The 12,322-nt window shown below is 40.2% G+C and overlaps 1 protein-coding gene across 5 annotated transcripts in view; it reads left to right on the top strand.

The window, feature by feature from the left end:
* The window catches only part of POT1 (protection of telomeres 1), a 188,068-nt gene that overhangs the window by 33,295 nt on the left and 142,451 nt on the right, over positions 1–12,322 (top strand). For all 5 annotated transcript variants that reach the window (XM_045031745.1, XM_045031744.1, XM_045031753.1 and 2 more), the window contains 2 exons: positions 4,961–5,033; positions 7,676–7,767. In XM_045031745.1, coding sequence (XP_044887680.1) covers positions 4,961–5,033; positions 7,676–7,767 — 165 coding nt within the window. The remainder of the gene's footprint in view (positions 1–4,960; positions 5,034–7,675; positions 7,768–12,322) is intronic.

Below are 12,322 nucleotides of genomic sequence, written 5' to 3' on the forward strand. Positions count from 1 at the left end.
ACACACTTTGAGTGAAATCTTGGCCCCACTGAAGTTGGCAGTTTTACTCTGTGTAGATTTAAATGTTGAAGGATTTTCTTATTTAACTATAGATAATGTATATAAAACACATTACCATTTTCTTTATAGGATTTGTATTCCAAAAAATTGCAGTTTTGAGAGTGGTTTTGGGGCTTTGATTAAATAAACTAATCAAACAAAGGGAAAAAAACAACAAAAATCACCTAACCAAAAATGTCAGTACTATGGATAAAAATCACTTTTCTGGTCTGGTGATTTTTAAAGGCGTTTCACATTTCTTGTACAAAGCAATGCAATCTCCCAGTTTTATGAAGACAATTATTCTAATAGCAGCTACCACATCAAAATGTAATTGTTTTTTCTCTTTATTCCCTTGCCATAAAATGTGCTACATTGATAATAGCAGTGTTTGGTTGCCAAGTAGTTAGTTGTTCCAGACTGGGAAATGTAGGGGGTATGGAGCAGTTCACATTTAGGAGTGTGTTCTCAGCTTCAGGCACAGAATGTTAGTGAAATAGACACCTTAGATCTATTTCTTAAAATGTGAGGCCATATTGCATTCTTCTTTTATCAAAATGTTTACTTTAATAAGATTTCTGTGAATGTAATTTTAAATCCGTTTTATCATCCCAAACACTTGGGGGATGGGAATCAATATCTTAAACTTTCATTAGGTCTGCTGTGAAAAACAATCTGTGTTTAGAAGAAAAAGCCAAACAAGCCATGCAATTCAAACTTTCTATCATTGTTTTGCATACTGTGCACATTCAGGGAAAGGCCTGTGAGGCTGATGTGATATAGAGATCCATTTTCCTTAAGGTGTGGGGATGCTAGTGAGATCTTGGCACAAGCCAACTAGCCTGATTGTTGTTTCTGGGGGGGGCTGAACCTGCAGACCAGATCAATGAGTGCAGGGGTGGCCAACCTGAGCCTGAGAAGGAGCCAGAATTTACCAATGTACATTGCCAAAGAGCCACAATAATATGTCAGCAGCCTTGCATGGCCCCCCGCCCCACTCCAAGCGCCTCTTGCTCACTGGCTGCCTCGCTGATCAGTGCCTCCTCCTCCATCCCTGCACCTCCTGATCAGCTTTTTTGTGCCGTGCAGGAGGCTCTGGGGGTAGAGCGGGGGAGGACTGAGGGCATGCCAGGCTCAGGGGAGGGGCTGGAAGGGGTGGAGTGGGGGCAGAGCCTGTGGCAGAGCCAGGATTTGAGCAGTGAGCACCACCCGGCACATTGGAAAGTTGGCGCCTGTAGCTCCAGCCCTGGAGTCGGTGCCTATGCAAGGAGCCACATATTAATTTCTGAAGAGCCCCATGTGGCTCCGGAGCCACAGGTTGGCCCCCCTGACTGAGAGTAATAGGGGGAAAGGGGAAAACACAGGAGCTTAAAAGAAAGAGAATTCAGTTCTCCTAAGTGCTATCATGTTGTGTGTGTGGCCAAGAGAGGTCTTGGCCTCCTTTCTCTATATTTTTTGCGTTGTCTTCAATTCTCCATGTCCTTGTTGGTTTTGTCTGCGGGAAGGGCTTCTTGTTGCAGTTTCTTGAGGTGGAGTGAATTATTCCCAAGAGGATGAGAGGAAATATTTTGAAAATTGAAGAGAAAAGGGACATGACATCCCACACCCCCTAAAGTCTTTTGGGTGGCAAAAAAAGAGTCCACATTCTCCTAAGTTCTGGGTTTCTCCTCCCCTCCCACATATGGATATTTTTGTGCTCTTTGCAGTATATAAACTCTGGCTTTTCAGCCTGCCAAGCAACAGCCACTTCTGCAAGCAAACCTGACAGACTGTACAGAATTACTGGACATGGAGTAAAATGTTGAGGCAGACAAAAGTAGATTCAAACTTAGGAAATATTTCTGCCAAAATCTACATCTGCAGTAGGAAAGCAGAATATTTAGTGTGTCTGGTGATAGTGCAGTATTTTAGCTGATTGTAAAGGAGAAGCTAGATACAATCACCTAAGGCGCTTGTCTCACATTGAGAGAGCTTGATTCTGCTGCAGCCTCTTCTGGGAATAAGCAGGTGACCATGAAAGAGTTGTTTGGCACAAAACAATACAGTTAGCAAACTCATCCTTTTTAATTTTGAGGAAGCAATGTTGATTGCTAAGTGCTCTGGAGAATCCAGTTTTGCATGGCTAGCTGTGAGCAACCCTAAAATAGACTGAGATCATCTCAGTGGTTGAACTCCATAGTTACTACCACTCTCTAGAGGGATTACCATGTTGCAGAGCTAAAAGGAAACGAGCTGAATCGATTTTTAATTTTTCTGGCCAATGTCTAAATTCATTTTGTCCTCAATGAATTTATCCTGACTCAGGAAAGGTGTTAAAAGGAACACAAGCAACATGGAATTTAGTCTAGTTAAATACTCTTGCTACAGCTGACCTGAGTCTCCCAACTGTATTTTGTAGTTTTACAATCACATTTTCCAGTTTTTTTTAATTTTATTTTTTATTAAAAGGTCCCCTCCCCTTTTGCTGTATGAAACTGACTGCACAGGGGAATCGGTGAAACTGACTAGATACAAAGTACTAAACTGCAAAAGTAGACCCACTAATTTTAGATGTTTGTTTAGGCATAAGTTTTAAAATATTATCAGACAAAAATTTGATTTTCTTAAGTTGAACTGACAGCTGAAATGAGTGTCCAAGCTATTCTGTTGGAATGTGTTATTCTGGAGACTATGCACTGTAAACCATTTTTCCAAAGTTTTTCACAAAGGTGTTTGGATACATGAGGGACAGTGCTGTGAAAGTGAGCACGTGCTGGGCAAAAGCCCAAAACACATACTACTTAATGGAACACATTTAACTTCTCGGCACACGTCCTGTACTTCTTCGGGAACATTTGGGGAGGAGCTTTAGGAGCGTAAGTTTTCTAGTGGTAGTTGAGGAAGAAAGAAAGTGGGGAGATTCATACCTACTCCAATGAAAGCCATGTACAAACAGTTCTTGCAGCGTCAATGCAAATACTTAGTCCATGTCTACATGTATCAGGGATCGACGCTGCTGCGATCGATGCAGTGGGAGTTGATTTAGTGGGTCTAGTGAAGACCCAGTAAATCGAACGTAGAGCTCTCTCTAGTCGACTCTGGTACTCCACCGTAACGAGAGGAATAAGGTAAGTTGATGGGAGAACGTCTCCTGTCGACGCAGCATGATGTAGACACCGCAGTAAGTCGACCTAAGCTACATTATTCACATAGCTGGAGTAGCGTAACTTAGGTCAACTTACCCCGGTAGTGTAGACAAGCCCTTAGTATTGCTTTCCTTGTTGGTCATTGTAATGTGCAGTGTTTGGTTTCCTGATACTTTTTGCTATGTAGGACACTTGGATTAGGACAGCTCCTTTTCCAAAGACAGGTACAGCACCTGACACCTGGTGTAATTTTGTCACTAACTATCAAATGTAATTTTAAGGATGTAGAATACATAGTATGTATCTGCATCAGTAGAAATGCGTAAAGGATGAGGCAGACTAATCGAAAGCTCACTTGATTTGTGTCACAAAACTAGATTTTGTCACTTTACCAGAAGACACAGATAAGCTTCTGAGTACTGAGGCACAAAAAGAAAGGAGGGAAAAAAACCAAACCAAAACACACACACCATGGTAAGATGTGCCCAGACGCTGCATGAGTGCTTGGAGCAAAATGATCGTTTATATCAGCCAGGTGCACCTAATTTGAAGCAGTGCAAGTACTTAACCTTCAAGGCTTCCTACTTCTTCGGGTACTTTTAGAGACATTTCAAGTAGCTTTATAAAACATGGTTTAGCAGTTGCTGGTGATTAAAATGTGCATTCTATGACATTTAATAGAATCATAGATTTTAAGGTCAGAAGGGACCATTATGATCATCTAGTCTAACCTCCTGCACAATGTGGGCCACAGAATCTCACCCACCCACTCCTGTATCAAACTTGTGTCTGAGCCATTGAAGTCCTCAAATCATGGTTTAAAGACTCCAAGGTGCAGAGAATCTTCCAGCAAGTGACCTGTGCCCCACGCTGCAGAGGAAGGCGAACCCCGCCCCCCAGGGCTTCTGCCAATCTGCCCTGGAGGATAATTCCTTCCCGACCCCAAATATGGTGATCAGCGAAACCCTGAGCACGTAGGCAAGACTCATCAGCCAGACACTCTGGAAAGAATTGTAGTAACTCAGATCCCACCTCATCCCATCACAAGCCATTGGGCATATTTACCGCTAGTAGTCAAAGACCAATTAATTGTACCATTATACAGGGCACTGGTGAGACCTCATCTGGAATACTGTGTGCAGTTCTGGTGTCCCATGTTTAAGAAGGATGAATTCAAACTGGAACAGGTACAGAGAAGGGCTACTAAGATGATCTGAGGAACGGAAAACCTATTTTATGAAAGAAGACTGAAAGAGCTTGACTTGTTTAGCCTAACCAAAATAAGGTTGAGGGGGGATATGATTGCTCTTTATAAATATATCAGAGGGATAAATGTTAGGGAGGGAGAGGAATTATTTAAGCTTAGTACCAATGTGGACCCAAGAACAAATGGATATAAACTGGCTATCAGGAAGTTTAGACTTGAAATTAGATTAAGGTTTCTAACCATCAGAGGAGTAAAGTTCTGGAACAGCCTACCAAGGGGAGTAGTGAGGGCAAAAGACATATAGCCTAATGTCTTTAAAGGATAGCCTAATGTCTTTAGGATAGCCTAATTTTGGCAATTATAATGGTACCAATTTTGACCACCAAATTACTTTAAACCTCCCCCCACAATCTGTTTGTCAGGCCACGATAACGTTAATTCATGCTGGACACTCCAGACCAAAAGTTGGCTTTGTGATTTGAAGCATCTACCAGTTACTTCTGTTGCAGTGACCCAGAGTTGCTCATAGCTTTATTTTAGAGTTTTTTGTTAATCAACAAAAAATTTTTTGTCTCTTCTTTCATTTCAGGGAACAGTTATTCTCTCCTACCCTTTAACTAAACTTGTAAATGGAACAGAATTTTTCAAGATTGTACTTCAAGGTATTCCCATTTAAACATACAATTCTTTACTTTTGCTGAAGTTACTAATGCATCTTTTAAAATTTTGCTATATCAGTATTAATAAACCTTGGAAAAGAGCTGTTTTGTTGTGTTCAATGCTTAAGAAAAAAAGCTTTGTATACAGTCCCTCAGAATATGGTGTTTTAAATTTGCAAGCCACTGAGTCATTTGAAACAATGTGACTATAGTGCTTCAACAGACTTCCTGTAGTTATAGAACCTTGTAATCTTTTATAGATTGTTCCAGCAATATATTTTTTTATGTACTATCTTAATGCTGCATTTCTTTCGTTTGTAACCACTTGAAAAACTGAAGAGCAAAGTGCATCAAATTCATTAGTAATCACCATGGTTGATACATGGAAACAAAGCATTTGTTGTGGCCATTGTGCTGACAGAAGACATAATGTATAACATATTGAGTCCTATTCCAGGTTGAACAGATTAAAGCTGTATCTTTAACTGATTGACTTGGATTAAAAAAAAAAAAGAGAGAGATTTAGTAGTCAAGACTAAACTACACAGCTAGAAGCTGAAACAAAAGATGAGGAAGGGAAAGATTGCCAGTGAGATTCGAAACAACTGCTGAGAAGCCCAACTCTCCCAGTTCCTGTGGAGAAAGAATGCAGATGGTGTTCCTAGATGCTGCTCAGGGGCTGTAACTCTTGTATTGGACTCTGGCAATTCAGCAGCAGCGTATTATCACCTAGGCCAACAAGGCCTAGGCCTAGCACAGCAAATTTGCAGAGGTGGCAAATTTATAATAGCAGCATTTTTGTAATCGCAGCATCAGTGACGCTGCGATTCTACCAATCATAGCACGTACTGAAACCACCAATGACGGCATGACGCCATTTAGTAAACGTACTCATGAGAATCCTAAACATTAATAATATGACCGGAAGGAAGAAATTAAGCAGTTCTCAGTTTTGGATCCATGCGCGGTCCTGCCCTGTAAACGAAATCATGCTATACGGACGCGCATTGAAGCAAGGGTCCGCTGTACTTGTAATTTTATTTATAATAAAACTTGTAAATGTTCAATTATTTTAATGATATTTAGATTTATTTTAGTTCAAATGAATTTGTAAAAAAAAACTAAAACAAGTTCATATGGGGCCGGGGTGGCAATTTATTATTATTTATTATTAATTATTTCAGGGCTTAGGGGCGGCAAAATCATTAATCTGCCACTGCAATTCAGTGTCTAAGTTTTGAAGTCCCTCTCATGGCCCAGAAGAAAATATTTTATTTCTGTCTTCCTCCTTCACACTTTATTTCTCCTCACCCCTATCCTGTCTTCCACCGAAGAATCTCTGCTACTCGACTCCTCTCTGTCTCCTGGTTGTTGCATGAGGGTAGGGAATAGGGTGCTAATCTATTACTCTACCTCTCCAGCCTGAAGGGTTATTTTGTGGTTCTTGTCCTCTACTCTCTAGTTATGTTTACACTACACATTACTTTCAGCAGTGTGTTGTGTACATGTAGCTACATGCTAGAGTGAAAAGCACATTGTGTCCACACTGCAGCGTGCAGCTAGGTGATCCAGTGAGAAGCTCTGGCAGAGGGGAGACAGCAGAGAAAGGCTCTATCAATGGGGAAGCAGCAGGACACTGCACGGACAAAAATAGCAGTGTAGATGGGGAAGCATGGCTTGGGTGAGTAGAGAGTCTTATAGGGTGTGTACTTGAGTATATACGTACTTGAGTATATACACACACATCCTTCAAGCATGTCTTTATTCTACTCACATAAGCCACGCCTCACTATCTACACTGCTGTTTGGACTTGTTCTACAGGGGCTACATGAGTATGTACACTATACATCCCTGAAAAGGATGCAGTGTAGATGAAACTTATCTGTAGTGCTGATGCTCCTAGCAGCAGCAGGTGAAATTGATGCAGTCATTGTCAGTTTCACTGCTACCTTCTCCCTCTGAATAGACTTGAAACCTCTCCAGAGATTTGTTAATTTCACTCTGCTGCAGCTCAGGACATCTGTGGGCCTCAGCAGAGGCACTGAAGTTCTTTAAAGTTTCAAGAAAATGACTGTATTGATTCACACATGGATGGTTATTTCTGTAACCAAAACAGCTAGAAATATGTTTTAAAATGAAAGGTATGAATATCTGCTATAATTAAGCTAAGTCTCCCAGCTCCCCAGGGAAAACTTCTTGGTACTTACAAGTGGGTGAAAGGACTTTTTTCAAGTCATGGATTGTCTCCATATAAAATAGTGATATAATATATTCTTTGCTAATACAGAGAATTAAATATAACTTGATAGTGTATTCTATCTCTAACATAAATCATCCAAGTGGAAGCTGTGTTTAATATACATTGATTCTCTGTACATGCACATTTTAAATTGTGATCAGACACATGAAAAATGTCTATTTCATATAGCCAGTATTGTTTTTATAGCTGCTTTTCTGTGCCTTTTAAAATATTTTGCATATATATATATATATATATATATATATATATATAAAATCAGTTTTCATTATTCAAATAAAAATGTGTACCACGTTGTATAGAAAAATGTTTTTGTAGAGACTTTTCCTCACCATTTTGGTATAAAAGGGTTGTAGTAATCTGGATTGTTTTTGCTTCTCTTTATAGAGTCAGAGAATTCATGTTCAAAGACCAGCACCATCAATGTTTTATTCTTTGGAAGGTTGGCAGACGATTGTGGAAAAGTTGTACATCAAGGGGTAAAACATTTTTATTTCTTCCTCTTTCTGAGAGGCTTTTCTAAAGATCTAGCTTAATTTACTATTCTGTCTAGTTTGTATGGCTGTTATTTAAAATAGATTTTCAAGAGACATATTGAGCCATTGTTAGAAATATTAACTAGAAAGGAAAACATAGTTTTGATTATGTTAATTTCTTATTAACCCAAAAAGTAAACTAAGAACTTGGTTATTTTATATTGTCATAATACTGTCCTGTTTACCTAGCAAATGAATGGGGCTGAATATTGGTGACTCAGAGGCTGCCCAGTTATGAAAATAAGTAATATTTATGTTGTAGTTTGACGTAGATAGTAGATTTCATCACTGAGTTGATTTAAATGACACTATCAAGCAAACAGTGTTTTGAAAATGCCTAAAATTGTGTAACTCTTACTATTTCTGCATATAATTGGTGTACCTTACTCTGTATGGATAAAGAATCTAGCTGTAAAATATTCCTTCAATATAATACTGATGCCTACCTCTTGTATATAAAACCACATATAGCACTTCCTTCACTGGCTGGCTGCTGTCTTCATAATGCAGCAGAGTTACAAGTTTGGTTTAATCTCACCAGTGAGATGCATGTTAAGTTCAATCAGCACAAGAGTCTGGTTGTTATGGGCCTAAAGAAGGAGGATAAAACCATTTTAAACAACTAATGTGCTAAATATCGATTAGCTTGGATGATGATGACACTTTAGTAAACTGATTTGACGATCAGTAGTTAAACTAAAAAGGGAATCCGGTACATAGCCTCGTTTTAATGATTCACCATTTCTGAAGTAAATAATTTAAAGCAAAAGTCGGCGTGAATTTAGTGTGGAAATAGCAATGACTTGGGTAACGTGCTCGGCAAGCTTCTTTGCATAACTCTGCCACTATATTTTACCACTGTGCTAACCTGTGAGGGCACATGCATGCATGCGCACACAACCCACCACCCTTCGAGGCGGGTCTGGAAATGGGCAGCTTCAGCCTGTGTTGCTCTGTATTTGTGGAGTGTATGAAATGCATATGTACTGGGCTAGCTCTGCTCTGTTAAAGACCAGCCAGTTCTTTTTTTTTAAACTCCAGGCTAAGTTATGACTTAAACTTGGCTCTCAGTAGGAAAAAAAAATAAACTTGTCCTTCTCGAATGAAGCTTTAATACAAAACCATATCAGCTTCAAAGATTCATTCATCAGAACAAGAGGAAGGTGGGATGGAAGCTGCTGGTTTCCAGGGCTACACCGAAGGCTTTCAAATTCTTGAGGTCCTGGCACTTTAAACATTCTTAACGTGACTAAATTAATGTCACATTTAAAAAAAATTGTATTGTCTTTCTGTTTGTGTGTGAATGGATGTCAGGGGAATGTAATTCTTCTTGGTAGTCCATTGATCCGATGATGACAAATCTGTGCAGATCATCTATTGTTGGTCTCATGGTGTGCCCTCTGATGACTGTACAAGCCAATTCTAGAGGTGCACATTTTGCTGCAGATGGTGCATGGGAAGTTCGCGGTCAGTGGATAGATTTGCACAGGACCTGTGCGTGAAAGCTTTTTAAGTGGTAGAGCCATTGCACGGGAGCAATCCCACTCTCTCGACCTTAGAAGCTAGACACCAATGGTACGAAAAATCGTCACGACTGGTAACTTCTTTAGTTGCAGTGGATGGCCTTGACGTCTTTCGTGCCTCGTCAAGCCCTTCGCTGTCCACAAAGCATTGCAGAACCGCCTTCTTGGCCGTTGGATCTTAGCGATCTCTTTCATCCAGTCCGCCGGAGCTGATGTTGCATGCAGGGTAGGCATATCCCTAATTCACTGAGGGTTTGAGTCCCATCAGTTACACTCACCTGGTTTAGCCAGCCTGTCAAAGCCGTTGCCCGGGCTGTGGCCACTGCGCATGCTGCAGCTACTTGGAGCCACAAGTGAGAGCTGAGTGACAGGTGGGGACCAAAGTGGACGGACCACCCCTGAAGGGGTATGACATGTCCCCCCATCAGAGGTACTACCCCTCCCTGGACACCCCATACACCCCCGAAGGTAATTACTAAGGAAGGTAATTAAAACTTAGTAATTACCCTATTGCTGCCACAATCATGCCTCATAAGAGATGTCTGTTTAGAAAGGACAGCAAATGTCTACAGAACTTATCTTTATGTGTGAAAGAGGGTATATAAGAACATAAGAACGGCCGTACTGGGTCAGACCAAAGGTCCATCTAGCCCAGTATCCTGTCTACCGACAGTGGCCAATGCCAGGTGCCCCAGAGGGAGTGAACCTAACAGGTAATGATCAGGTGATCTCTCTCCTGCCATCCATCTCCACCCTCTAACAAAGAGAGGATAAGGACACCATTCCTTACCCATCCTGGCTAATAGCCATTAATGGTCTTAACCTCCATGAATTTATCCAGTTCTCTTTTAAATGCTGTTATAGTCCTAGCCATCACAACCTCCTCAGGCAAGGAGTTCCACAAGTTGACTGTGCGCTGTGTGAAGAAGAACTTCCTTTTATTTGTTTTAAACCTGCTGCCTATTAATTTCATTTGGTGACCCCCTAGTTCTTGTATTAGGGGAATAAGTAAATAACTTTTCCTTATCTACTTTCTCCACATCACTCATAATTTTATATACCTCTATCATATCCCCCCTTAGTCTCCTCTTTTCCAAGCTGAAAAGTCCTAGCCTCTTTAATCTCTCCTCATATGGGACCCTCTCCAAACCCCTAATCATTTTAATTGCCCTTCTCTGAACCTTTTCTAGTGCCAGAATATCTTTTTTGAGATGAGGTGACCACATCTGTACGCAGTATTCAAGATGTGGGTGTACCATCGATTTATATAAGGATAATAATATATTCTCCATCTTATTCTCTATCCCCTTTTTAATGATTCCTAACATCCTGTTTGCTTTTTTGACTGCCTCTGCACACTGCGTGGACATCTTCAGAGAACTATCCACGATGATTCCAAGATCTTTTTCCTGATTTGTTGTAGCTAAATTAGCCCCCATCATGTTGTATGTATAGTTGGAGTTTTTTTTTTCCCAATGTGCATTACTTTACATTTATCCACATTATATTTCATTTGCCCTTTTGTTGCCCAATCACTTAGTTTTGTGAGATCTTTTTGAAGTTCTTCACAGTCTGCTTTGGTCTTAACTATCTTGAGCAGTTTAGTATCATCTGCAAACTTTGCCACCTCACTTTTTACCCCTTTCTCCAGATCATTTATGAATAAGTTGAATAGGATTGGTCCTAGGACTGACCCTTGGGGAACACCACTAGTTACCCCTCTCCATTCTGAGAATTTACCATTGATTCCTACCCTTTGTTCCCTGTCTTTTAACCAGTTCTCAGTCCATGAAAGGACCTTCCCTTTTATCCCATGACAACTTAATTTATGTAAGAGCCTTTGGTGAGGGACCTTGTCAAAGGCTTTCTGGAAATCTAAGTACACTATGTCCACTAGATCCCCCTTGTCCACATGTTTGTTGACCCCTTAAAAAAACTCTAATAGATTAGAAAGACACGATTTCCCTTTACAGAAACCATGTTGACTTTTGCCCAACAATTTATGTTCTTCTATGTGTCTGACAATTTTATTCTTTACTATTGTTTCGACTAATTTGCCCGGTACCGACATTAGACTTACCTGTCTGTAATTACTGGGATCACCTCTAGAGCCCTTTTGAAATATTGGCGTTACGTTAGCTATCGTCCAGTCGTTGGGTACCGAAGCCGATTTAAAGGACAGGTTACAAATCATAGTTAATAGTTACGCAATTTCACATTTGAGTTCTTTCAGAACTCTTGGGTGAATGCCATCTGGTCCCAGTGACTTGTTACTGTTAAGTTTATCAGTTAATTCCAAAACCTCCTCTAGTTACACTTCAGTCTGTGAGAGTTCCTCAGATTTGTCACCTACAAAAACCGGCTCAGGTTTGGGAATCTCCCTAACATCCCCAGCCGTGAAGACTGAAGCAAAGAATTTGTTTAGTTTCTCCGCAATGACTGTATCGTCTTTAAGCACTCCTTTCCTATCTCTATCATTGAGGGGCCCTACTGGTTGTTTAGCAGGCTTCCTGTTTCTGATGTACTTTAAAAACATTTTGTTATTACCTTTGGAGTTTTTGGCTAGCCGTTCTTCAAACTCCTCTTTGCCTTTTCTTATTACATTTTTACACTTTATTTGGCAGTGTTTATGCTCCTTTCTATTTACTTTGTTAGAATTTGACTTCCACTTTTTAAAGGAAGTCTTTTTATCTCTCACTGCTTCTTTTACATGGTTGTTAAGCCACAGTGGCTCTTTTTTAGTCCTTTCACTGTGTTTCTTAATTTGGGGTATACATTTAAGTTGGACTTCTATTATGGTGTCTTTAAAAAGTGCCCATGCAGCTTGCAGGGATTTCACTTTAGTCACTGTACGTTTTAATTTCTGTTTAACTAACCCCCTCATTTTTGCATAGTTCCCCTTTTTAAATTAAATGCCACAGTGTTGGGCTGTTGAGATGTTCTTCCCACCACAGGGATGTTAAATGTTATTATAT

This window comes from Mauremys mutica, chromosome 1, assembly GCF_020497125.1.
Source record: "Mauremys mutica isolate MM-2020 ecotype Southern chromosome 1, ASM2049712v1, whole genome shotgun sequence".
Taxonomy (NCBI): Eukaryota; Metazoa; Chordata; order Testudines; family Geoemydidae; genus Mauremys; species Mauremys mutica.